The 25,548-nt window shown below is 42.8% G+C and overlaps 1 protein-coding gene across 2 annotated transcripts in view; it reads right to left on the reverse strand.

The window, feature by feature from the left end:
- The window catches only part of GRIP2 (glutamate receptor interacting protein 2), a 371,385-nt gene that overhangs the window by 155,703 nt on the left and 190,134 nt on the right, over nucleotides 1-25,548 (reverse strand). The window contains exon 1 of one of the 2 annotated variants that reach the window (XM_053378050.1): nucleotides 14,501-14,695. The exons of the other annotated variant lie outside the window; for it this stretch is intronic. Coding sequence (XP_053234025.1) covers nucleotides 14,501-14,555 — 55 coding nt within the window. The 5' untranslated portion in view covers nucleotides 14,556-14,695. Of the gene's footprint in view, nucleotides 1-14,500; nucleotides 14,696-25,548 lie in introns of those variants that run through there. 2 annotated transcript variants of the gene reach the window in all.

Consider the following 25,548-nt stretch of genomic DNA (forward strand, 5'->3'; position numbering starts at 1 on the left):
CTACCTCCTATTAACACATCTGTGTATCAACTTCCTGCACAATTCCTACTGAAATACGACTGTCGAGGCTTCTTTAACAGAGGAGACCTGAGGCCATGAGTCTCTGCACAACACTGATGTATGATCCTCTACAGACTTAAACATTTTTATAGCCCTCAAATGTCCCTGAGGCTAGCTCTTTCCCCCAGCAAATTGCCCTAAAGGACTTTTGTGTAAGTGAAAGATACAAGACTTGACCAGCCCAATAAGTTGTGACCTAACGATGGACAAGCAAGAATGCCATTCTCTGTGCTCAAGCATTGGTTTTCTAAAAAAGACCACCTGAAACAGCTGGATCTCAATCATGCCAGGGGCAGCTACACTTCCTGCTTTTGATAAAATTTGCACATGCTCACCGAGGGAGGAGTGTCTACAAGGTAAGAAGGAGATAGATTCTCCCCAGAGTCATGATTCTCACTTATACCAGTTCCTCTCTGTCATCAGTGGTGTTGATTGCTCTCAGTGGGGCTACCTCCTGCCACCTCCCCATTTGCTCATTTGCTTGCCACACTCTCTGGGCCCAGCCTGGCCACTTCCTAAAGGGAGACGACAAGGACTCTTCCTTGCTGCTCCACTTATTGTGAGGTCTCTCTTGAGATGGTAAGAAAATAGGCTGGGTGGAGGAAACTGATATGGACTGTTTGCATGGGCTCTGCTTTTATACACTGTTGCGTATTATATGGGAATGCATATTTTTCTTCTGTGGGTGAGGATTATAGGGTTAACTTTCTGTACCTGTCCTAGGTAAAGGTAAAGGGACCCCTGACCGTTAGGTCCAGTTGCGGACCACTCTGGGGTTGCGACGCTCATCTCGCTTTATTGGCCGAGGGAGCCAGCGTACAGCTTCTGGGTCATGTGGCCAGCATGACTAAGCCGCTTCTAGAGAACCGGAGCAGCGCACGGAAACACCGTTTACCTTCCCGCTGGAGTGGAATCTATTTATCTACTTGCACTTTGACGTGCTTTCGAACTGCTAGGTTGGCTTGTCCTACTCTGCAGCTAAACTGAGCAGAGAGGACTCCACTGTGTATATGGGAGATGACACATCTCTTCTCTGAAGGTGGGAAAATTGAAAGGATCCTGTTGCCTGTGATGGGGCAGGTAGACAAAGACAGGTAGCTAACCTGTAGTCAGTTCAAGGTGGGATTTCTAAGACATTAAAATTTTGGAGAGAAAGGTAGCAAGAACTGTGTACTGGGATCATACAGCAGACACTAGGATACTAGCCCTAGGGGATATAATTGGAGATTATTTTTGTTTTAGTAAACTCTAGATTTTCTTTTTCATGAACCTGTTGTGGTCTTGTGGCAGTTGGAATGGGAGTCAGGACACTAATATATATCAATTAATTTATAGATAACTAGTTAATTTGTAACTCTACAGAAACCAATACATTTGATACACCATTGTGTTACTTAGGATAAACGATCTGCCTGTCTCTGCTGCTCCCTAATTTTTCTGCTTCCAGAAATCAGCAAGACTGCAAACTATATAATCATAAGAGTTTCTCAGGTCAAAGCGGCTTATTCTCATCTTGGCCTGATTTCAAGAGAAGAAACTAAGGTTGTTTTCAAGATATTAAGAAAAGTACTAAGAAAATCCTCAAAAGGCAGAAGCAGGATTTCTTTTTCTTTTTAAAAAAAGAATGTTAAAATTTCTGTTGTTACAGCAAATGGAGGTTTTGCTTTGCAAAAGAAAACACATTCATAACATCCATCTTTAAATAAGTGGTATTCTACAGTTTTCTCATGTTTATGGATGCTTACAATTATCAACTTCAGATCAAAGGAATAAAAAGAAATTCATTCGCTCTGCTTTTCCTTCCTGGAGTAAACTCATCAAAAGAAAATATTGTGGCTCCCAGTAATAGTTCTGAATAGTCTGCTTAGGTGGTAGGGTTCTCATTATATACAATATGATCTCTGCCTTGCTTACCAGGCAAGTTCCACTCAGTGTGCAGGCTCTGGAATGCTCTTAGGAGCTATTGCAGGGTCATCTGACATCTTGCAAGAGCATCTCAGAGCCTGTGCACTGAGTGGGACTTGCCCGGTAAGCAAGGAGGAGAAAAGCTAAACAGGAACGGTTTGGATTCTTAGATCACGGACTGCAGTTTCTTGAAGATGGACTTCTGGCAAGCGATGGGCTGCACCTCACAATGGTTGGGAGGAATGTTTTTGCAAAAAATCTCAGAAACCTCATCAGGAGGGCTTTAAACTGACTAATGTGGGGGAGGGAGACAGTGCTCCTGAAGGTAGGAGTCTATCAATTGATGAAGATGATCATCCAAATGTCATAGACCAAATGGAGCAAACAGCACGCAGACCTAGTGGTGGGAGGAAAAAATCCTTAAATAAGAGACACGGGGGAATGATTAATGGACTTCAATGTCTGTACACTAATGCGCAAAGCATGGGAAATAAATAAGATGAGCTTGAGCTCTTGGTACAGCAAACTAAATATGACATAATAGGCATCACTGAAACCTGGTGGGATAAGTCCCACGATTGGAATGTAATAATGGAGGGATACAATCTATTTCAGAGAAACAGACCAGACAAGAAAGGAGGAGGAGTGGCGTTATATGTCAGGGATGTGTATACCTGTGAAGAGATCCAAGATTTAGAACCTCAAAGCCAAAGTGAGAGCATTTGGGTCAAAATTAAGGGAGAGAAGAATAACAGTGACCTCATTGTGGGAGTTTACTATAGATCCCCAAGCCAAACGGAGGACATAGATGATGCCTTTCTGGAACAGATGGCCAAGCTTGCAAAAGGAAGGGAGATAGTGGTAATGGGGGGCTTCAATTACCTGAATATTTGTTGGATGTCAAACTCAGCCAAGAGCATAAGTCAAACAGATTCCTCACTGGCCTTGCAGACAACTTCATTGTCCAGAAAGTAGGAGAAGCAACAAGAGGAACAGCCATTTTAGATCTGGTCCTAACCAATGTTGATGACCTGGTTAGTGGGGTAGAAGTGGAAGGATCATTAGGCGCGAGTGATCATGCTCTTCTGAAGTTTACTATACAGCGGAAAGGAGCAGCCAAGCATACTAGGACTCAATTTCTTGACTTTAAGAAAGCCGACTTCATAAAACTTAGGGAAGTGCTGGGTAAGATCCCATGGACAGTAATACTAAAAGGAAAGGGAGTTCATGATGGCTGGGAGTTTGTTAAGAGGGAGATAGTAAAAGCACAACTTCAGGCAATACCAATGAGACGGAAACATGGAAGGTGCCTAAAGAAGCCAGGGTGGCTATCTAAAGAACTTTTAACTGAGTTAAGATTAAAAAAGGATGTGTACAAAAAATGGAAAAGTGGGGAAACCACCAAAGAGGAATTCAAACAAATAGCCAGCACGTGTAGACACAAAGTCAGAAAAGCTAAAGCACAGAATGAACTCAGGCTTGCTAGAGAGGTTAAAAGCAACAAAAAAGGCTTTTATGGGTATGTTCGTAGCAAAAGGAAGAACAAAGAAACAGTGGGGTCACTCAGAGGAGAAGATGGTGAAATGCAAACAGGGGACACAGAAAGGGCTGAACTCCTCAATGCCTTCTTTGCCTCAGTCTTCTCCGATAAAGAAAACAATGCCCAACCTGAAGAATTTGGAGCAAATGATTCAGCAGAGGAAACACAGCCCAGAATAACTAAGGAGATAGTACAAGAATACTTGGCTAGTCTAGATGTATTCAAGTCTCCAGGGCCAGATGAACTGCATCCAAGAGTATTAAAAGAACTGGCAGATGTGATCTCAGAACCACTGGCAGTCATCTTTGAGAATTCCTGGAGAACAGGCGAAGTCCCGGCAGACTGGAGGAGGGCAAATGTTGTCCCTATTTTCAAAAAGGGGAAAAGAGAGGACCCAAATAATTACCGCCCAGTCAGTCTGACATCAATACCAGGGAAGATTCTGGAGCAGATCATTAAGCAAACAGTCTGTGAGCACCTAGAAAGGAATGCTGTGATCACCAATAGCCAGCATGGATTTCTGAAAAATAAGTCATGTCAGACTAACCTGATCTCGTTTTTTGACAGAATTACAAGCCTGGTAGATGAAGGGAACGCAGTGGATGTAGCCTACCTTCTCTTGTTCTCACCAACCTGATGAATCTAACCCGTGTGCACACTAGCAGGAGCTCCATAATCTATTTTATGCCCTGGGGAAGTTTATAGATGTGAAGGTGGTTCGTCAAATAACCTGATCCCAATCTGTTAAGGGGCTTGAAAGGTCCAGAACTAGTGACCACTGGCCCATGCTGGAAATTGCATAACTCTCCTAGCAGAATCTTCCAGATCTGATTGGGTTCCAGGATAGCCATAAGCTTCTCCTGGACAGGAAGAAATAAAGGCCTCCTTTCCCAGCTGAGCCTTGCCTGAGTGAGAAGAGCTCCCTGAACTCCATTGTCTCTTACATTGAGTCTTGACTTGTTCTCCAGTCCTGGCTTCTGATTTGCTTTCTGATCCTGCTACCTCTTGGGTAGAGGCACCAGCTTCTCAGGAGGATTGAGGGAACCCGATGCAACATCCTGACATTGTGTGTGTAGCATTGCAAGGAGCCAGGGGGTGGAGCTAAACACCATCTGAACATTGAGGGGGCCTGCCCCCTAAAAAAAAACCTCCCCCCCAAGTGCTTTGGCCCTTAGGAGCTGGCGCCTATCCTATTGGGTCCTTTCCCCCAGTTTTTGACGCCTGGCTCTCTCCAGACCATTGTCCATGCCCAGCCCTGACATATACAAATAAACTAGGACACGTCCAGAAGATTTTATTGGCCTAGGATGTAACCAACTCTGCCTTCCATTCATCCTTATTCAGTGAAACAGTTCCTGCTGTTCATTATGGGAGCAAAGGAAACATCATCACTTGAGTAGCTATGCAAGAAGTGCAGAAGTGAAGTCATTAACTTCTGGAATCAATGAGTGAGAAAGCACTGCTAGTTTGAAAAGAAATATATAGGTCTACTCTTTGATATATTGCTGGCAGAGCGGGAAGGTTGAGACACTGTGATGGAGTACAACAGTCTCTCTTTGAAGCTGATAGTCTTTAGTCTTCTGTTAGGTCTCAAAGTTGACAACGTGGCAGTCCTTGTCTAGATCTCCTAAAAGCCTGTCTTTTGAAAACGCCTATCTGAAAGCAGCCTAAGTCTTCTCTGTGTGCCAGACTGACACGAAAAGCTAGCAACTACAGCTATTATTAGTAGTAGTATTAAATTTATAACACAGCCTTCACCAGCAGGTCCTAGGGTTACAACAATTTAAAATACTGAATTAAAGTTAAAACAGAGTAGAGTCACAGGAAAAGGAGGGGCCCTGAAAACACACATCTCAGACACCGATGGCCAGGGTAAAGACATACAGTGGTACCTCGGGTTACATACGCTTCAGGTTACAGACTCCGCTAACCCAGAAATAGTACCTCGGGTTAAGAACTTTGCTTCAGGATGAGAACAGAAATCGTGCTCCAGCGGTGCAGCAGCAGCAGGAGGCCCCATTAGCTAAAGTGGTGCTTCAGGTTAAGTACAGTTTCAGGTTAAGAACAGACCTCCGGAACGAATTAAGTACTTAACCTGAGGTACCACTGTATATGGCCAGGTCTGGAAAAAAAACACCCCATCCAAATCCTGAATTCTAGTTGCTGGGGGCAAGAGAGGTAGAGAGCCACTTGCCTTCATGTCCTGCTGGTAGACTTCCCAGAGGAATATACCGTATTTTTTGCACCATAACACTCACTTTTTTCCTCCTAGAAAGTAAGGGGAAATGTCTGTGCGTGTTATGGAGGAAATGCCTACGGGTGGCATGCCTACGGATTTTCCTCCTCTAAAAACTACGTGCGTGTTATGGTTGGGTGCGTGTTATAGAGCGAAAAATACGGTAGTGAACCATTGTGGGAAACAGTGTGCTTCACAAGGCGCAACTTTGGCCTGAACCTGCAGAATTCTCCTTATCTATGAGCATGCCAATTAAAGGCTTAAGCCACAATGTTTCTTCTGTTCGATTCTGTGGGGCTCCAACTAGGATCTATGCTGGTTGCTGGAAAGAACCATAGGCCATTTCAGCCAGGAGTCCTATTATTCTGGCCTGGGAAGTTAAGTGATGGTCCAGGGCCAACTGGGTACTACTGAGGAATGCAAATATTGCCTGTTTTCTCTGTACAATTTATAATGAGGTGGTGGTACCTCCCTCTATACCTTCAGCCAGCCTGTTGGTCTCCATTTTATAATCTGTCTTCAACCTGCCCCTGTGGCAACGATCTGCCCTTGACATCTTACTTCCCGAGTTTTTCCCTCCTTGCTCTGATTATTCCCAATGAGGAATATTACAGTTTTCGTGTCTGCCAGTGCTATTGCTCCACACAAGCCAAATTGTTCTGCTTTTAGAAACCAAATGCCAAGTCCTAACAGGGAGATAGTCAAGGAATCTTGGAGAGTGCCTATAGTGGTTTTTTTGTTTTTTTAAGAAGGTAAGTCATTCAAATAAATGCTGATTTATATAGTATTTCAAAAGTTGCCTGCTTCTCATAATTAATCTGCGAAACATAACAGCATAAAAAGTAGGTTAAAAAAACCCTCGGGATCATTTGTGAAATCAAAAAGAAGAAAGTTCAGCACTAAAGCTAGAACTTTGAATTGAGATGAAATCCAAACTCAGCCTGTCAAAGCTCAAATGTGGAACATGGCCTTTTAAAACAGGTAATTGTAGACAGACAGCAAGGCATGGCAAAATGCTCAGCTTTAAGGAGTTTGATCTATTGAGCAAGTGGTTTGCAGACCTGAAATGCTTTTTCATCCCTTCAGGTTGACATATTTTCCTTTCCCACCCATAATATAAGAGAAACATAATGCACATAGCCCTTGGGGGGTGTCCTTGGGAAAGAATTGTTTGGTCTTTGTACTACCTAGTCATTAACTCCCTAGACAAAAGATTCTCTTAATCAAAATGTATTTGAAATTTGCCAGTACTGCAGACTTCAAGGGCAAAAATCCAAATCAGAATCCACCCCCCACCCCAAAAAAGGAGAAGGGTGCTGTTTTGGACTACCTGGCCTTCTCAGAATACCAGCAAAATATCTTGAAATCCAGGTTCAATGTTTGCTATGCCATGAAACTTAGGGGCCACCTTGGATCAGTCACTATCTTTCAGCCTAACCTGGCTTTCAGGCAGGATGAAATGGGAAGGGGTGGAGGGAATCACATATGCCAGCAGCAGCTCCTTGGAGGAAAGGCAGGATATAAATGTAATAAATGAATAAAATGCTGGTTTAGTACTAAGGAAGTGAGATGAGGAAGTCCCATAGGCAGCAGCCCAAATGGGGAGTAGCAGAAACCTGCTTCCTGTCCTCTTTGACGACCCAGTCTAATAGTGCATTGGAGGTGACCTGGCACCTGGATTTTTGCATCGCTTTCCATAAATTGCTGCTTTCCAGTGTCATGCTGGGGAGCAGTGGTTTGCTGCCCTGTGCAGCCACAGCCTGGCAGGGTCCGTCTTCCTTAGCCATTCCAACGAGCTAACAGGGAGCAAGCTGGGAGATGTGGCTTTCACAGAGGACCTGGTGGATGTGGTTTCCACTCAAGTCCACCTTTAATAATATAAGGGAACCATGATGGGGCCTCACCAGCACAGTTTGTTGTTGGAATTCCTCACCCTCCCACCCAGTGTGGTGGGAACTTGCCTGAAGGTGAGCAGAGAGTTTCCCATAGACTTTGCTATGGATTTCTCAGTCATTTACTACAATGCAACCTTCTAGATCATGGGTCTAGACTCAGTCAAACTAAAAGCAGACCCACTGAAATCCATGGGAGTTAATTATGACAATCCATGGGTTTCAGTGGATCTGCTCTATGTATAAATAAATCTGAATCCAACCATATAACCATGAAACAAACATATGCCGTCTGCTATAGGTGAAAACCAATCTGCTTATGTATACGGTCATTTTCTGTTGCGAATAAGGTTAGTGTCTGACATTATATTTTTTTTTAAAAAATCCAAGTGTAGTCTTGCAAGTTGCATCCATGCCTAAGGCTGCATGCAAATACGCTGCTGTTGTTGCATCCATACCTAACATTATAGATAAATATGTTGTTATTGTGAGCAGCAACAGCAGCATTTATAGAGGCCGCCCAGTACCATCCCTACTGATGTCTAATGTTTAAATCCACAGTTCAGATTTCTGCTACAAGCAAACCTTCAGATTCTTCTTACAGTGAACTGATCAATAACCCATGTCAGGCAGAGAAAATGCAGCTAGTGCAATTAGTGGGGTTGTGTGCATTAGTTTTCAGGAATAATCTAATGGGCGATACTAGTGTGTGCGTTATAAAATAATGACTCCCTTCAGATGTCAAGGAGATGAAGAACTGCACAACTTTTAGAAGACCTGGAGGCAGCCCTGTATCGGGAAGTTTTTAATGCTTGATATTTTACTGTGTTTTTATATATGCTGTAAGCCACCCAAAGTGGCTGGGGAAACCTAGCCAGATGGGCAGGGTATAAATAATAATAAAAAATATTATTAATATTATTTATTAATTTATTATTATTATACTTCATACTGCAATGATTTGTAATGGTGATGGGCTACTTCATGTAGATACAGGCTACTATAGTGAAAACATTCTATGGAAACTGGGAAAATGATAAGGTGGTTTTCTGTCTACAAACTATACTCTAGATGAGTTGGGAGTAGGGCTTGCCGTACATTGCTTTAAGAGTTGCCATCCAAGAACTTTTCCATATCCTCGAGACAGAGCTGAACAGCAACTGAGGAGATGGTGGGTGGAAGAAATTAAGAAGAGCAAAAAAATAAGAGCAAAAAAATGTATCTCCTCTCACCCCAGTACACTTCCAAGTGGACTAAGAATATGTGTTGCAGCTAAGATTGCTGGGGAATTCTGATGAAAACAGAAACGAGAGCAGAAATTGCTGGTATTTGCACATTTGTTCCAGGCCTGGAACAGAAATCAATCTGTTCCAAACAATCTGTAACTGATTATGGTAACACGCCCCCCATATTAGCTTTGTGTTTCCTTCGCATTGAAATGAATGGGGTGGAATAACATAATGAGAGTGTAACTTATGTAATTCATTTTGAAATTTATGTGATTTCAGCACAGTTAACAGCAATAGGAATAACACAGTTTTGGGGAGAAGGCGAACTGCAGCAGAATGGAAGAAGTGGTGCATGCAACAAATACAGGGTAGAACTGGAAAGGATGCCTTCTTACATCCCCAGTCCTTATGCCAGTAACGCAATCTGAACAGACCACTGGAGGCCTCAGTGTGTTTACATAGGGGCGAGACTGCTCCCTCCTTGATTGCTCTTTTGGGGTGTGGGTAAGGTACACCAAAAAGTTCCAACACCCATAGCTATTAAATAAATAGGACCCTCGGTGGGTAAAAATGGAGATCCCAGCTGTGAGGAATGAGATTTGTCCATGACATGTGTTTACCCCTAATTACAGGAGTTCCATACCTTACAGTAGCGGTGGGGAGCTGGATCTGTCCCCTTATGGGTCAATTTTGACAGGTGGGCAGGCCCACCCAATTGTCATCCACTTGATGCCGCAATGGTTGTGTTTTCTTTGTTTGCAATCAAGCAGTATATTAGCTGTATGTTATTGCCTGTGCCTTTGCTGTCCAAGCCCCAGTCATCAGCTTATTTTTTATTTTATTTTTGGAGGGGGGTGTTTCCCATCAGTAAGAATGAGGAGAGACACGCGCACACACACACATGCACACATCACTTAGCATGCTCTGCTTCTTCTGACCAAAGTGTTAGTGATTCATCAGCTCCTGCAGGGCTAACCCAGATCTCTATGCTAATGCTGCAGGAAGCTTGTCTGATCACCTCTCTGTTTGCATCCATTTGTAGCTTTAAAGCTTACACATGTACTGTGTTAATAATTTAGGGACTCCGTCCTGTTTCCTTATTTCTTTCACTTGAGCAAATTGAGTACTATAAGTAAAAACAAAACAAATGAGACCGGTGTTCAGGTCACGTTAGGTGAGACAATAATTTAAACTTAAAAGAATGTCATATGGAACCAGTGTGAGATAGATACATTTGCAGTAGTAGAAATCTCCTATAATCAATGATCACCTAATCCTTTTAAAGGGAGGTGTCAGGGATTGAACCTGGGACCTTGTGCATGTAGAAAGTGTGCTCTATTACTGAGCCCAGGGAACTTTGCTTATCTGCACTATCTTTTCTATGAACATCCTGGCAATTGCATCTAGGGTGATTAAATGATGCTAAACTAAACTTTTAATATTTGCAGTGGTGTGTGGCGTGTTGGGGGGTAGTACTCCTGGTGGAGGACACTTTGTGCTCCTTCTGGGGTAGTGTGTCCACCTTTGGCCCCCACCCTGCACTCACGACAGCGGCTACACTCTGGAAACAGCTTTGACTGGCCAGCTAAACCAAGTGAGGGTAGTCAGTGGGTCTCAAACCCTCAGTGACTTAGGGACTTCCCCTGCATGCAAATTCAGGCTCCAGCGGTTTGAGCAGACGAGACCAGTAGTGGGTCCAGTGGTCAAGAAGGCAGTTTTGCCTGTAGAGGGAAGTGAGAGAAATGAGGCATATAGCACTGTGATGTGGATGCACAGCTTTATGTGCATCAGCCGTGTGTAACCAAACTGAAGGTGCCTTATGCACAAATATCTGGTTTTTTTAGACTGTGACAAACATTTGCAAACATCTCGTGATGGATCGCAGACATATTTTGATTCTTTTGCTTATATACGTTCCTCTGTACAACTTTGTTTCTCTTCCTAGTTGCACAGATTTAGTTCTTGGAAGCATCGTATGATTGGGTTCCTGGTTTGCTTTTTTTATATGTCAACTGACAGATGTCTCTTCCGGGCTTATACAACACAAGAGATACCAAGGGCGGAAGTATGTAAAGAAGAGAACATTTATGGATCAGGGAGAAAACCCTGAAGACTTCATGCATTCTTGCAGATCACCTCAGTTGCCAGCCTCAAATGCCACACATTAAATGAAACATTTGATTGTGAGAAAAGGGAGTTCATAAAAAATAGTGATAATGACAATTTTTTGCAAGTATTTAATTGAGTATCCGATTGCTAAATATGCAGAAGTTGGATAATAGCTATCCTTTCTCCCTTCCTAGCACTTCATTTGAAACCCAATTCCAGCTCAATTTAATCCTTGATCAAAGTAGCAAAATTTAGCACTGGATTAATGCCCATATTTAAAGCTGTCACTAATAAATGTAGGTGATCCACATCAATGTTAAATATATTAGACAAAGCCAGGCAAACTCTTTCAGATAATGCTGAAAACTGTATTTTATTTTATTTTTAAAACCCATCTGGGTAGATTTGCACATTCATCTAAGAGGCACAAGTTTTCAATTTTTGTATGCATTTAGTGGTTCCCTGCCACATACATAGGGTTGCATATGCAAACCAACAATTTTCGGTCATCTGATTTCTGATCCCACACTACGGTAAAGAAGTTGATTTTTACTGGCATCAGTAAATATGCTGCTGGAAATTATATGATACAACTAGGGGAACCTCAGACTCCGCTCAGGATTTGTGTAGGGTTTACTCCATGGGTAGGCAAACTAAGGCCCGGGGGCCGGATCCGGCCCAATCGCCTTCTAAATCCAGCCCGTGAACAGTCCAGGAATCAGTGTGTTTTCACATAGGTAGAATGTGCCCGTTTATTTAAAATCCATTTCTGGGTTATTTGTGGGGCATAGGAATTTTTGCATTATTTTTATTTCAAAATATAGTCCAGCCCCACACAAGGTCTGAGGGACAGTGGACTGGCCCCCTGCTGAAAAAGTTTGCTGACTCCTGGACTCCTTAGCCTTTTCTTCTCCCAAAGATATCCTGCAAGGCAGTGGGGGTTTAGGAACAGAGTTTTCCTTCTCCTAGATGAGCTACCTTCCCAAGTTGACAAGCCCCATCTGACCCTCATCTCTCCTCAACAAGACATATATGTACAGCTGAATTGGAGGGAGGTTTATGAGCCCCATTACCAACATAATTTCTCTCCTAACGCTCAGCCCTGTGTGAACAATTTCACACCATTTTACAGTGGAAATTGTAAAAGGTGTGGTGGGCACGTTTCACAGAGGTAAGGAATATTCGTGGAATTTACCTCTCCCCATTTCAGTTCAAAACTAATTTCTATAGACTAGGGAACTGTGTGTGAACCATGAAAGGTGCCCATTGCTTTTAGCAGAATGATTGCAAATATATTCCAGTTATTGTAGTATTGGAAAAGATAACCAGAATTAAGTGTTTTATTTTAAAATCCTTTCCTTGCAGTGCAGGAATCCTGAGTGGGAGGAGAGGGGAGACAGATGTTTGCATTAGACAATGAATAAGATTTGGAACCGAAAGAGCAGGCTTGCCTTTTTCTTCCTAACGGGTACATCAGGAATGACAGAAAACATACAAAGGAGTACCACTCCAAAGCCTGATGCTAAAATGCCTTCACTTGCATGCAGTGATCAATGGCCCAGTTTGAGCTGTTCTCCTTTTACTGCTGTTCACTTAAGGGGGAGGTTTGGTGGTTCTCATCGTCAGACTCCTGTGCTGTTCTCAGCTAAGGATTTTTTCCTTGGGACTTTGTGAAGGGCAAAAAGTGTAGCATTTACTGCCCCCATGAGTGGGAGTGGGACTGAAAATTTTACCAGCAGAAATAATAAGATTGGAATCCGGAAAGTCTCAAAGTGCCTTTGAACTTGGGCACATTGCCTTTCTCTCACCACTAAGCTGCCACCACAAGTAGCTTCTATACATTTAAGACCATGGAAGAAACCATCTTGGGAAACACAAGTTCCAGACACAATTGGGCCAATTTTCACTTTAGAAACATAAACATGCTTGAGTTTTAACACACAGAGCTGATATCAGATTCTCTTTATCATACTGAAGTTCGGAGCTTGCTGTTCTTCTGAATGAGTTTCAAGCAGTATCCAAGCGGTCTCCATCAAGCATGAAGGCTTGACGTACCCAAGCAAAAGAAGCTGAGCTTGTTTCTTTAAGACAATCAGTAATACCCAACCTACATCTAGACTGTGACAATTATTATTCTATAAAAGGTCCATAACTTTTTGGTGTGTGTGCTTTAGTCCTTTCTACATCTATATGTTATGCCAATTTTTGTTTTTCCTCTGTTTTCCATTTTTTCAATCTGAAGTTCAGTTCTCCACGTTTCCACATCAGTTTACATTTTTTTAAAGGCATCATGAAAATTCATCAGCATTTTGGTGCATTTTTTTCTATATGTATATATGCATGTGTGTGTGTTGCTGTATGTAGTTTTGCCTATTTTTGCAAAGCAATATATTTTTGCAAAGCAATATTCCCTAATAGAATATTAACCCCCTTGTACATGTGTTTTTGTATTGCTCTGCTTTGGAACTGTGTTGCAAAATTCAGAGAAGTGTGGATTTTAAAAGATAGCTCTACAGTTCACATATTATTATTTTTTCAGAAAGTGCAAATTAGGTGGGTTCCCCTTTAAAAGCAAACTGAATCCATTTTCTGCTCCATCCCTAGCAATGAATGACATACACTTAGATATGCCTGGTACTGGGGATCACATTAATGTCTCGCATTGCTAAACAAATCCAATTTTTTACATTCGTTTTTGCATTCTGCAGTGCTCCCCTTTCATCACAACCCCACCGATCAAGGGTCAGCACAAGAGTACACAAGAATCATATCAGAAGAAAACAAAAGGGCTTTGCCACAGCAGTAAAGTTCTGAAATCAGTCTCTCCCCCACCCCGCCACCCAAATACTTTTGAAATTAAAAGCTCTGCAACCAGCACTGGCAGTCTTGCACTCCATGGATAAAACTTGATTAATTTTGTGTAGCGGTATGCTGTAGGTGATGGGAAGTGAATATGTGCCAATAATTCTTTGACTTTATTAATGAGTTTCAGCTTCGCAATAGATTTATCCTATGATTACTGGAAACATCTCCCCTGTAACCTGTGATTCATCTTCACTCCCACCCTGCAATCTCTCTTCTCTCAGCCCAACCTTCCGAGAACACAATTGTCAAACAACTTTGTGATCTTGTGAAACAAAGGATGGAACTGTCCATCCCGTATCTGGCAAGGTGCACTAAGAACCCTTCTGTAGGAAGTAGAGATGTATGGAAATCTTTCATTACAGCTTATGCATTGGCACCTGGCAATTAAGAGAAGGGGGAGTGAAAAGTTCCAAAAAGCCCTCCCCCATAATTGCATTATCATGAGGGTGGGGGAAATGAGCTTCCCCTCCCCCCATCCCCAAACACACAGCAGCCTGAAGGTATGCAGCCTAGTTTTCCTCTTGTCTGGCCAACCCAAAAGTAAATCATCTAAACTAGAAATCGCTCCACCTTTCTGCTTGCCTCCCCTTTAGAGAATGTCTCTGAGAAAGTCATTAAGATGCTACCCTAAGCCCCCCTGCCCCCGCCAGGACCCCGGCAGTACCTTTGTTCCGGCGTCTCACCACGCCAAGCCGGCACTTCAGGGAAACAGCAAACATCTTCCCTGGGTCGCAGTCTTCCCAATGCCTGCCTCACATAGCTCTCTCTGTATAGCTTCTCCCTCAACACCTCTGCCTGGCTCCGTGAGGGGCTGCTGGCTTTAAATTAATTTATGATTACTGTGAAATGGAGTTGTGCTTCATGTTCTGGCAGAAAGGAGAGGGAAGGAGCTGGGAAGAGGGGAAGGGAGACGGGGAACATTCCCCCTTCTCAAGAATTCCTCGGGATTGTGTTTAGCTGTTATTTGTGCCACTCAGGCTAGGTGAATGTGAAATTGCTACTCCACATTTCTGTCTCTGTCCCTCAAATTATTTATATATATCACAGACACCCTATCATTCTAAGAATCCTTTCTAAGTCCCAGAGTCTAAGATATTAACATAGTCATTAGCAACTGTAGGGTTATTTTTATCCACATGTGTCTCCTTATAAAAGCAACACTTTAAAATACAGGAAAGAGCTCTCCATTTCACTGTAAAGTTCTCAGCAAATAAGGAAAAGGGGGGTATTTGACTAAGTTTTATTGAGAGTAGACCCACTGAAATCGATAAACATGGCTATGTTAAGACCATTAAATTCAACAGATTTACTCTGAATAAGACTAAGAACGTGTATGATAAAAGCCACTGCAAACAAGGAACCTGAAGATGTGAGGATTTGATCTGAGAAATATAAAGGTTATGTCTCACAGTTTTGCCATGGGGTTAAGGGGGAATAACAATGAATTATTAAAATCAGTCTTGCTCAACCTGGTGCCCTGCAGATGTTTTGGACTACAATTCCCATCAGCCCCAGCACACGTGGCCAGTTTATCAGGAGAGCTGGGTGGAGCTCAACAAGCTTGGTGTTTGGGTTGCTCTGCCCATCAGCTGGTGAAGAGTAAGGAGTAAGAGAGTTAAGCAGCCCATCTATAAAATGTTGCTCTAGTTTCAGCTGGCAGTAGGGGCTCACTTTATTATACCCTTCATGGGTCGAAATTACCATGTGATGTCATAAAACGCAACTGGGCAACTCTGCCCTAAATAAGAGACAGTGGCTCAGGATGGGACTTGGCTAAGGCAGCCAAATGGTGAAGACCAAGTCAGATCACTATAAACCGGCAAAATGAAACAGTGATTCTGCAATAATTAACCAGCTAGGAGACCTGGTCACACTTTTTGGGATTTGCTGAAAACTTGCAAATCCAGTTGGCCAGAGATCAAGCTGGCAGCAGAGGAAGCAAGGGTCAGAACAAAATATGAGAATATCTCCAAGGTGCCCAGAAGCCAATTTACTTGCCCAAAGTGTTTAAAACATGATTATGCTTCATCAGGGGTGAATCTCATGTAGTACTTTCAAGGAGAGATCAAACCATCTCAAAACCCTCAATAAAAAATGAAAGTACATTTTTCTGCAGCTCCAGTGGTGTAAATCGTTTTGTAAAGTTAGTTTATCCATCAGCTAGGCATTCTTAACAGCTCTGTGTCCCACTTTTTCAGAACAGGATAACATTGCTGACTAGCTAAAAGTGGACTGAAGCATCGCTGTGCAGCTGGCAAAAAGCAAAAAGATGAAAGAGCTATGAGCTGAATTCATTGTAATCTAGTGTACAAACACGCAAGAAGTGTAAAATTGCCAACGCTATCCAGACTTAGCCAGACACAAAAATCTGGTTCTATACATGGGCCGTAAATATATACCATGGCTCTCCAGCAGTTCCCACTGCCATTAAATGAAGGTATCTGTCACATTATAAAATCCTGATATCCTTATTGGCAGGCAGTTAATTATTGTCACTTCTATTTATAAACTAGAGGCCTTTGAAGACGTGAATCCAAGGGTGAGACTTATGAAACAGCAGGGTCCTGCCACCCAAACCCAAAGGGTTAAGGAAATGTTAAAGAAATATTTGTGAATGTTTAAATTGAAAGATGGCATGTAAGGACTAATTTAAAGTTCATATGCACATAACCCAAGGCTGTAAAAAAAAAATCCAAACAAAAAACAACTCTTGCACATGGTGGCCTTCTGTAACTCACAATCCCTGCCAGGGATGTAGAGTACTGGTATTGGTATGCTTTACATGACTGGCATGACATACAAATGTCACAAATCGCATCCATTTGGCAAGGCTCCATTTTGCTGAACTTTTTATCGCCTTCCTCCACATGGGGTGTAATATCTGATCTGCCCTTGGAACAGCCAAGGGCCAGAATCATAGAGTTGGGCAGACGTGTGTCTTGTAAGCCATCTAGCTCTGCCCTCTCTTTAAAGCAGCCAATGAAGAACTAGAGCAACACCCCCAAAAGATGACTGTCCAGACCTCTACTCCAAGCTGAGTTGATAAGTGGATGGTTCTGCCTTGCGGCACAGGCTTAGCCTAGGGCAGCTTTTCCCATCCTGGTGCCTTCCAGATGATTTGGATACAACAGCTATGATGACCATTGGCTAATGGGGAGATATAGTCTGAAACATCTGGAGAGCGCTAGTTTAGGGGAAGGAGTACAAGATGTCAGGGTTCCTTTCAACTCACCGATTCCAGGATTCAGTGACCATTTGGCTCTCATTCAAATTTGCAGCTACTCCCTTCTCACTAAGAGGAGGAAGACGCGTTACAAGCCCTACGGGACACACTTAGCTCCTATTTTTAGATATGAAATGTGATGCGAATAGAGCGTCGGTCTGGGCTTTCCCTTTGTAAGAGATAACATTTCAACAGCTACATTTAGAAAGAGCTGTAATATCACTTCTATAGTGAGATACTCCTGTAAATCATACAGTATAAGCCATTGTGGTTCCAGGAAAAAAGAAAAGCGAATTTTAGATTATTATTCAATTATATTATTCACATCAAAAAACATGGGAGCTCCACTAAAACTCCACACCATCCCATTTATTTGTAAAGATAGCATGGGAACAAACCAAAAAACGATTTATTCGCCTGGTCATTAGAGTCAGGAATACATATGTGGCAAATGATGAATTCTACTTATGTTGGCACAATGGCCTGGATTAATTTACTTAATTTCAAAATGGCTAGTTCTAATTGGCTGTCCTGCCCCAAGGGTTTGACTTCCCTTCTTCAGGGGATGTTGCTATGGATTTAGAGGTGAGGGACCTCAGGTCCCACCTTAGTAGCACCTAACTATCTGGGAGAACTTCTGCAAGGAGCCTGTTGGGCCTTAGGCCTCTGGTCTAAGGATGCTTTGTATCTGACTCAGAAACCCTAATGGAGCCCCCTCTTTGCCTGAGTCAATGACTGCTAACACAGGCTGGGGCCCTTTCAGTGAAGAGGCGCCTCTCAGAGAAGCTAGCTACAAGGCAGAGCTGAATCTGCTATTTAAGGCTAGTCTAAGGATGAGTGCTGGGAAGCAGGTGGCACTGTGGGTTAAACCACAGAGCCTAGGACTTGCTGATCAGAAGGTCGGTGGTCTGAATCCCCGCGACAGGGTGAGCTCCCGTTGCTCAGTCCCTGCTCCTGCCAACCTAGCAGTTTGAAGGCACGTCAAAGTGTAAAGTACAAGTGCAAAGTGCAAGTAGATAAATAGGTACCGCTCCAGCAGGAAGGTAAACAGCATTTCTGTGAGCTGCTCTGATTTGCCAGAAGCAGCTTAGTCATGCTGTCCACATGACCCGGAAGCTGTACGCCAGCTCCCTCGGCCAATAAAGCGAGATGAGCGCCACAACCCCAGAGTCGGTCACGACTGGACCTAATGGTCAGGGGTCCCTTTACCTTTAAGGATGAGTGCAGTTGAAGCAAGGTCTGAGTTCTGCTCTAATGAAGTCTCCAGCCTGAGCCTTGCATGAAGCTGTCCAAGGTAACCTCACCGCCACTGAAGCCAGTGCTCACAAGAACATACAGTCTCACCCGTCCTAATAACAATTGCCTTATGCAATGGTTTCCACTAACCTCTGCAGATTTTGTTGTTGTTCCTTTATTGGAAGCACTCTGAATGCAGTACAGTGGTACCTCGGGTTACAGACGCTTCAGGTTACAGATGCTACAGGTTACAGACTATTTCTAACCCAAAAATAATACCTCAGGTTAAGAACTTTGCTTCAGGATGAGAACAGAAATAGCGCGCTGGCGGTGCAGCGGCAGCAGGAGGCCCCATTAGTTAAAGTGGTACCTCAGGGTAAGAACAGTTTCAGGTTAAGAACGGACCTCCAGAACGAATTAAGTTCTTAACCCGAGGTACCACTGTACTCTGGTTTTGTACCCATCTTTTTGTACCCACAAGTATCTTCCGGGGCCACCTTCCCACACAAGTCACTTGACCTGCACGAAATTGTGGCCTCAAAAGACGCATTTATTAAAGGTCCACGCTCTCATACTTTTTTCGGGGTGAGATCGTGGCACCCAAAATGGGCACTGTGCTCACAAAATAGGGGGGTGGTGTCTGAGTTTTATTGGGACAGTTGAGAGATAAGCTTTAGCATGCATCTTCTGAGAAGGGCACAAAAATGTTTGTGTTTGGGGGGGAAAGTTGCTGTGAACCCACAGGACAGAGTAGGCAATTCACCTAAAAAATAAATACCATAGAATCTGCTTCTTTCTCCTTCCCTTCGAAGCACAAACAAACAATCAAAATGGAGCCAATGCTCCTTGTATTACCTATCAGCCCAAGTCACGCTGCAGACCAGGAGTGAGACATTGGCTGAAAGGTCATGAGTGACTTTGAGTTCTACCATTAATTACAATTCAAACCGTTCTATTGCACTATGCACGATATGATCTGCCCGCTCCTTCAATACTATTTTCTGCGACTGCTAAAAGCTCTTCCGGGCCTCAACCAAGGGGCTTTGTCAAATTGTTTTGTCAATTGAAGATGCCAGGAACAGGTGGCTCTCTGCATGCAATGCATGTATTCTACCACTGACCTATGGCTTCCACATTATATTTTTATCACCTCTTTTTAAAGTGCTCTACATTTAGCACAACACGAAACAGCATCTGGCTGACCCTCTTAGCATCCACGCAACTCTTTAGTTGTTTCAGCTGTATCCTTTATACCTTTCTTATTTCCCAAGAATGTCTATCAAAGGCACACCTAAATGCTCCCCTGTGGGTTATAGGGCGTAAACGGCTGCTGTATGGTCTATTTGATCAAGGCCTCATTCCCAAACACAATTATTCAGACTAAAGCTTTACTAAAGGAAATCAATAGATTTTTGCAGAAGTAAGCGGATCCAAGTTTACAGCCTCAGCGTTACTTCAGTGTTATATTTTAATTGATTTTAAGAAGACCATGCGGAATGAAATACATAGATTTTATAAATTTGCCTTTCAGACACCTGTGATTACTCACAATTATTTTACAATGTGCCCTGCATATGATTTCCAAAGTAAAGAAATGTAGTGTCCTGTTTACATATTCACACTCCGCTTTTATTTTACAACAGTTACTAAAGAGGGTCAGACTCTCATCAAAACTCCCAAGTCATAAGCAGAATATGTGCCATAAAGCTTGAAAATGACCTAGAATTTCACAAGCTCTCTGCTATTAAACCAGAAACTCTTTCCCATGCTGGAAGGCTATTCCCTACAAAAAAAGAGGAGAGATCACATAGTCCCCAGAACGTTGTCATGAAATGACACAATAATAGGCCTCGCCTCAAGGCCCATATGCACCCCTTTCATAGTTCATTTAAAGAAACAGCTGCCTTTGTACACACAATGGGGCAGCAATTGAATGAAGTGTATTAAAACACAATTTTGCAAGAAGATCCATTTTCATTCATCAGGGCTGGTGTTTGAAATGTTTCCAACAAGGTGGAGGAAGTAAAGTAACGATGAAAAGAAGAATGTGCACATCCATTTGCAGCACAGAGAAAGTCAATGGGATCATAATCCATATTCAGCAATATATATTGGGCATTATTATTTGGACACTTATCTTCGTTCGATATATGAATGAAACTCAACAGATTATGAGAAAGCTCTGAAGTAGCTATCTGCAAATTATGTAGCACTTTTAAATCCCCTCTTCACCTTGTCACTACTACTATAGTCATTCAACTTCTTCACTTAAACCATTTCAAAACATATAGTGCACACCATCAGTCTAGAGATGTCCAATGTCATCTAAACATGTCTTTATAAGTTCCGTGACTCCTTCATCTCTTCTCAAATGCGGGACAGTCTAGGCATTTTGAAACTAAACATCAGAGAGATATCTGAATGTGTAGTTTAATCTATCTAACAAAATCAGAGTACACCCATCTCTAAGGCACCCTTCCCAGGACAATTCACTAAACAGCCCATTACATGGGTCGTGATATTAAAGGCCTTTCCATGTGAGGCAAAGGAGCTTATGAGGTAGAAAGCAGCGCTGTGGATTCAGCTTGAAAAATGCATGCTGCTATTCTGAGAAAGCGGCAGACGTCGGTGTTGCTCTCCTTTAATAATTAAATGGTACAGTATGTTTGCTCAATCCACAAATCCATGTACAAGACTCAGCGGCTCTTTCCAAGGAAACAGCTGAGCTTCCTGAAGCAAGCCTTATCTTCCACCTGCATTATTGCTGCTTGCGTTCACTGCCAATTTGTTTTGGAAGGCAAGGCAAGAGGTCCTCCATTGCTCCAACGGAGAACAAACGACTTTCCCAGACTGTGATCATGCCACCCTCATGTATTATTCCTAATAGCTGCCTGTTTGTATTTTCCACTTTCAGATTATATTAACAGAGCCATATGTTAGCAAAATTGTGCCCGGGGAAGATATTAAGTGAAGGGATGAACGGTGTTTACCTCACAAACAGGAGCTCATTACTCCATGCATGTGTGGGTTGGCAAGCTCACACCTAGGGAGAATGTGTCAATGTGACAAACTGAACAGGATTGAAGACTGCTCTGGCTGCTATTGAGGCAACGTTACTGAAATTGAACAGTAAAATAAAAATATCACAGTCAGCACCACATGCAGGTAAATGAGTCACCTTCAACCCAAATTAAATAGAACTGTAAACAGGGATAGACAAACTTTATTTCTGGTTTCTCTCAGTTTTTCATTTCTCCAATCTCTGCTTCAGTTCTCCACATTTCCACAACACTCTGCCATGTTTTGTTTTTAATCCTCATGAAAATTCATCAGGACATTTCCCTCAATAGACCCCTTTTTTATGTAATTTTCATGAATATATACATTTTTGCAAATATAATACATATTTGTAAATAATAATAATAATAAATAATTATTATTATTTATACCCTGCCCATCTGGCTGGGTTCCCCCAGCCACTCTGGGCGACTCCCAACAGAATACAATCGTACCTTGGTTTTCGAACAGCTTAGTTCTTGAACGTTTTGACTCCCGAATGCCGCAAACCTGGAAGTGACTGTTCCAGTTTGCAAACTATTTTTGGAAGCCGAACGTCTGATGTGGCCATGATTTGGTTTCTGAATGTTTTGGAAGTTGAACAGACTTCTGGAATGGATTCTGTTTGACTTCCAATATAGGACTGTATTAAAAACACAATTAAAAAATGTATCCATTATTATTCACACATTAGCCTTGTATATGCATTCTATACACATTACTAGAGAACTGCATTGCAAAATTCAGAGAAGGGTGAATTTTGAAGGATGGCTGTGTTTCCATTCATGTATTGTTTCAGAAAGTATGAATTCGGTTGGCCAGCCTTTAAATGCAAACTGGAATGAATTTCACCCCCATCTCTAGTTTTGAGGAAATGAAAGAGTCAAAAATGGAATCAGGTCAGATATGCCTGCAACCCTCTCCATAGTAACTCACTGGATGTAGAGAAGACTTAAGGCTGTCATTGGTAGAGGCATCTAAATATAGAAAAGCCTTGATTCTTTGATTTAAAACATTAAAGAAATGTTATGAATGGAATATTTTTCTCTCTGTGGTTTGAAACTCCTTGCTTCTGAAGCTCCAAGGCAAGACTGACGGGAGCCTGGTACTGGAGTACAATGGAAGAATGGAAGGGAGATTGTTTCATGTGCTATACTTGCATAATCTGGGTCAGACAGATTTGCTATTTTTAGAAGGAATGGGAAGATATTTCCCCCTTCAAGTCAGATGCACCTACAGTGCCTTAAAGGTAAAGGTAAAGGTACCCCTGCCCGTACGGCCAGTCTTGACAGACTCTAGGGTTGTGCGCCCATCTCACTCAAGAGGCCAGGGGCCAGCGCTGTCCACAGACACTTCCGGGTCACGTGGCCAGCGTGACATCGCTGCTCTGGCGAGCCAGAGCCGCACACGGAAACGCCGTTTATCTTCCCGCTAGTAAGCGGTCCCTATTTATCTACTTGCACCCGGGTGCTTTCGAACTGCTAGGTTGACAGGCGCTGGGACCGAACAACGGGAGCGCACCCCGCCGCAGGGATTCGAACCGCCGACCTTTCAATCGGCAAGCCCTAGGCGCTGAGGCTTTTACCCACAGCGCCACCCGCGTCCCCACTCTACAGTGCCTTACTGCATGTTTAATTTATACTGCGCATAGAATCATAGAATTGTAGAGTTGAAAGGGACCCAAAGGGTCATCTAATCCAGCCCCCTGCAATGCAGGAATCTAAACTAAAGCATCCATGACTGATGGCCATCCAACTTCTGCTTAAAAGCCTCCAAGGAAAGAGTGTCCACCACCTCCCAAGGGAGACTGTTCCACAGCCCTTACTGTCAGAAAGTTCTTCCTGATGTTTAGTCAGAATCTCCTTTCTTGTAATTTGAAGCCATTGCTTTGAGCCCTAGAGCAGGAGAAAACAAGCTTGCTCCATCTTCCACATGACAGCCCTTGAGATATTTGAAGATGGCTATCATATCTCCTCTCAGTCTCCTTTTCCCCCAGGCTAAACATACCCAACTCCCTCAGCCATTCATCTTAAGGCTTCGTTTCCAGACCCTTGATCATACTGGTTGCCCTCGTCTGCACACGTTCCAGTTTCTCAATATCCTTCTTAAAACGTGTCTATTTTGAAGTAGCTGTTATACTGGGCAAACACTGGTAACTAACTGATATTAATAGCACTGTGCAGAATAATGTGTTATGTCTTTAATGATAAGACACATGAGAGATTGCAAATCTTAAACTCTCCATTAAATTCCTCTTCAAAGCAGCTATCAGGGAACAGTGGAGAGTCAATCCTCACATTATTTTTCCAATGGAAACTGCCCCCCCCGGCCAATTAAGCCCAGGTGACCAATGAGCTCAAGGGTCTGGGTAGGTGTCATTCTCAGGAGGCATCTGCCATGCATAGACTATCTCCATGCTTTGCCAAGCAAACTGGCAGTATTGAAAACTAAGTTTCTTTTGTCTTGCGATATATATGGAGGCGGAAGGTGGGGGAACGTCTTACAGCATTGCTTCCTAGTGCTCATTTAAACTGCTTGAAGTATTATTGAAGCTCTTGTTCTCTGTTCCCTGCAGTGAACCAAAGCCAGCAATTGCTTCTGTGTTTAACTGGGGAAAGCCTTTTAAACTTCCCACTTGGCAAGCAAGTGCTATGCCACAGGTTTGCATGTTATTCATTTATATACTTGGCTCCCATTGAGATTTATATTGTTCTTGTGGCAAGCTGCTGAATTTTATGAAGTGCCTTTTTCTATCTTTGGATATAATTTCAGGAGCACGTAGAAGAAGGTGCTTGGGGATGCGGTGTGGTTAGCAAAGAAGGCCAATCCTTCCTCAACAACATGGTGCAACAGTAATGATCCGAAAAGGAGATCTTTCAACTCAGTAAGGAAACTGCTAAGGATCAAACTGTTGTGCTCTTCTAGCAAATACTAGCTTTAATCAAAGACAATAAAAAATCCTGCTGCATTTCATCTGGCGGTGGCATGTGATGATTATTCCCTGCCACTATGTAGGGTACAACCTGAAGAGTTGCACTGCGGGAAATATAAAGCTGGAGAATATTTTCAAAACAAAATCTGCCCTGTGCTATGACAGCCTGTGTTGGATCAACAGCTTTGTTGGTACAATTGTTATCTCTTGTGCGGAAGCTGCCAATACTGCAGGTGGCAGTGAGCTTTCAAATCCCTGTGTTCTCTAGCACGCGCTTGCCATTTGTTCTTGGCAACAGCAGCGGCTGTGGGCATGGGAGTGGTAGCCCCACAAGGACCTGTAAATAACCTAGTGCAAAACATCTCAAGAGGGAGAGCTAAGTGGTTTGGGCTTTGGAAAGAGCACCAGGATTTGTTAAGGAAATGTTTTCTCTTTCCATTGGCCACAAGGGAAATCATTTTGGAAGAGCTGATGCAGCCAACTTTTTCTGGTTCAGCTAACATTTTGTGACACAAACACATGAATCCAACTCTTTAAAAAGAAAATTCACAGTACAGACATTCAAGTGGGGGGGGAGAAACCATGTTGCGTGCATCTATCTTCATGGAATACGTTGGTTCTCTGATCTGTTTTCTTTCTTGCAGTTTTCCTCTTTCCCTTAGCAGCTGCTCCACTAACAGAACTGCCTTGATCTCTCTCAGTTGCAGTATATTTGCTGAAATTGGGGCTCAAAAAAAATTTATTTCATGGAAAGGGGAAAAAGTGTGGGGGGGAATCCTCCCACAATTTGTTAGTAATTGCTTCAAAATTGTTCACCTGTTCAGGAACCATTGCCCTAACTCCATATTGACTTGGTTTGCCTTCAGTGATATTACAGATTGGTTACATGGCATTACGATGATCACATTCACTACCTCAGATCTCTGCAACCTTTTCAGACCCAGGATCCACTTTTAACCCAGACCTGCATTTGGGGACCCATTTCTTAATCTTTTATCATATATTTGCGTGGTGGTAGTACTCAGATCAGGCTGTGACCAACTAGTGGGTTCTGACCCACCAGTTGAAGACCAATCCACTACAAGATCCTTGATTGGCTAGGATCAATCACACTTAGAGCAAGACGCAGCCAAAAATTGCACAGCAGAAAATAGGTGTAAAAAAGCAAAGGTTTTGGAGGAACATTGCAGCCCCCTCCCCCAAAAAGCTTCTCTTTGGGACTGAACATCTTTGAGTTACATGCAGTTGTGTCCCTCAATTGTTG

Source organism: Podarcis raffonei, chromosome 2 (assembly GCF_027172205.1).
Source record: "Podarcis raffonei isolate rPodRaf1 chromosome 2, rPodRaf1.pri, whole genome shotgun sequence".
Lineage (NCBI taxonomy): Eukaryota > Metazoa > Chordata > Lepidosauria > Squamata > Lacertidae > Podarcis > Podarcis raffonei.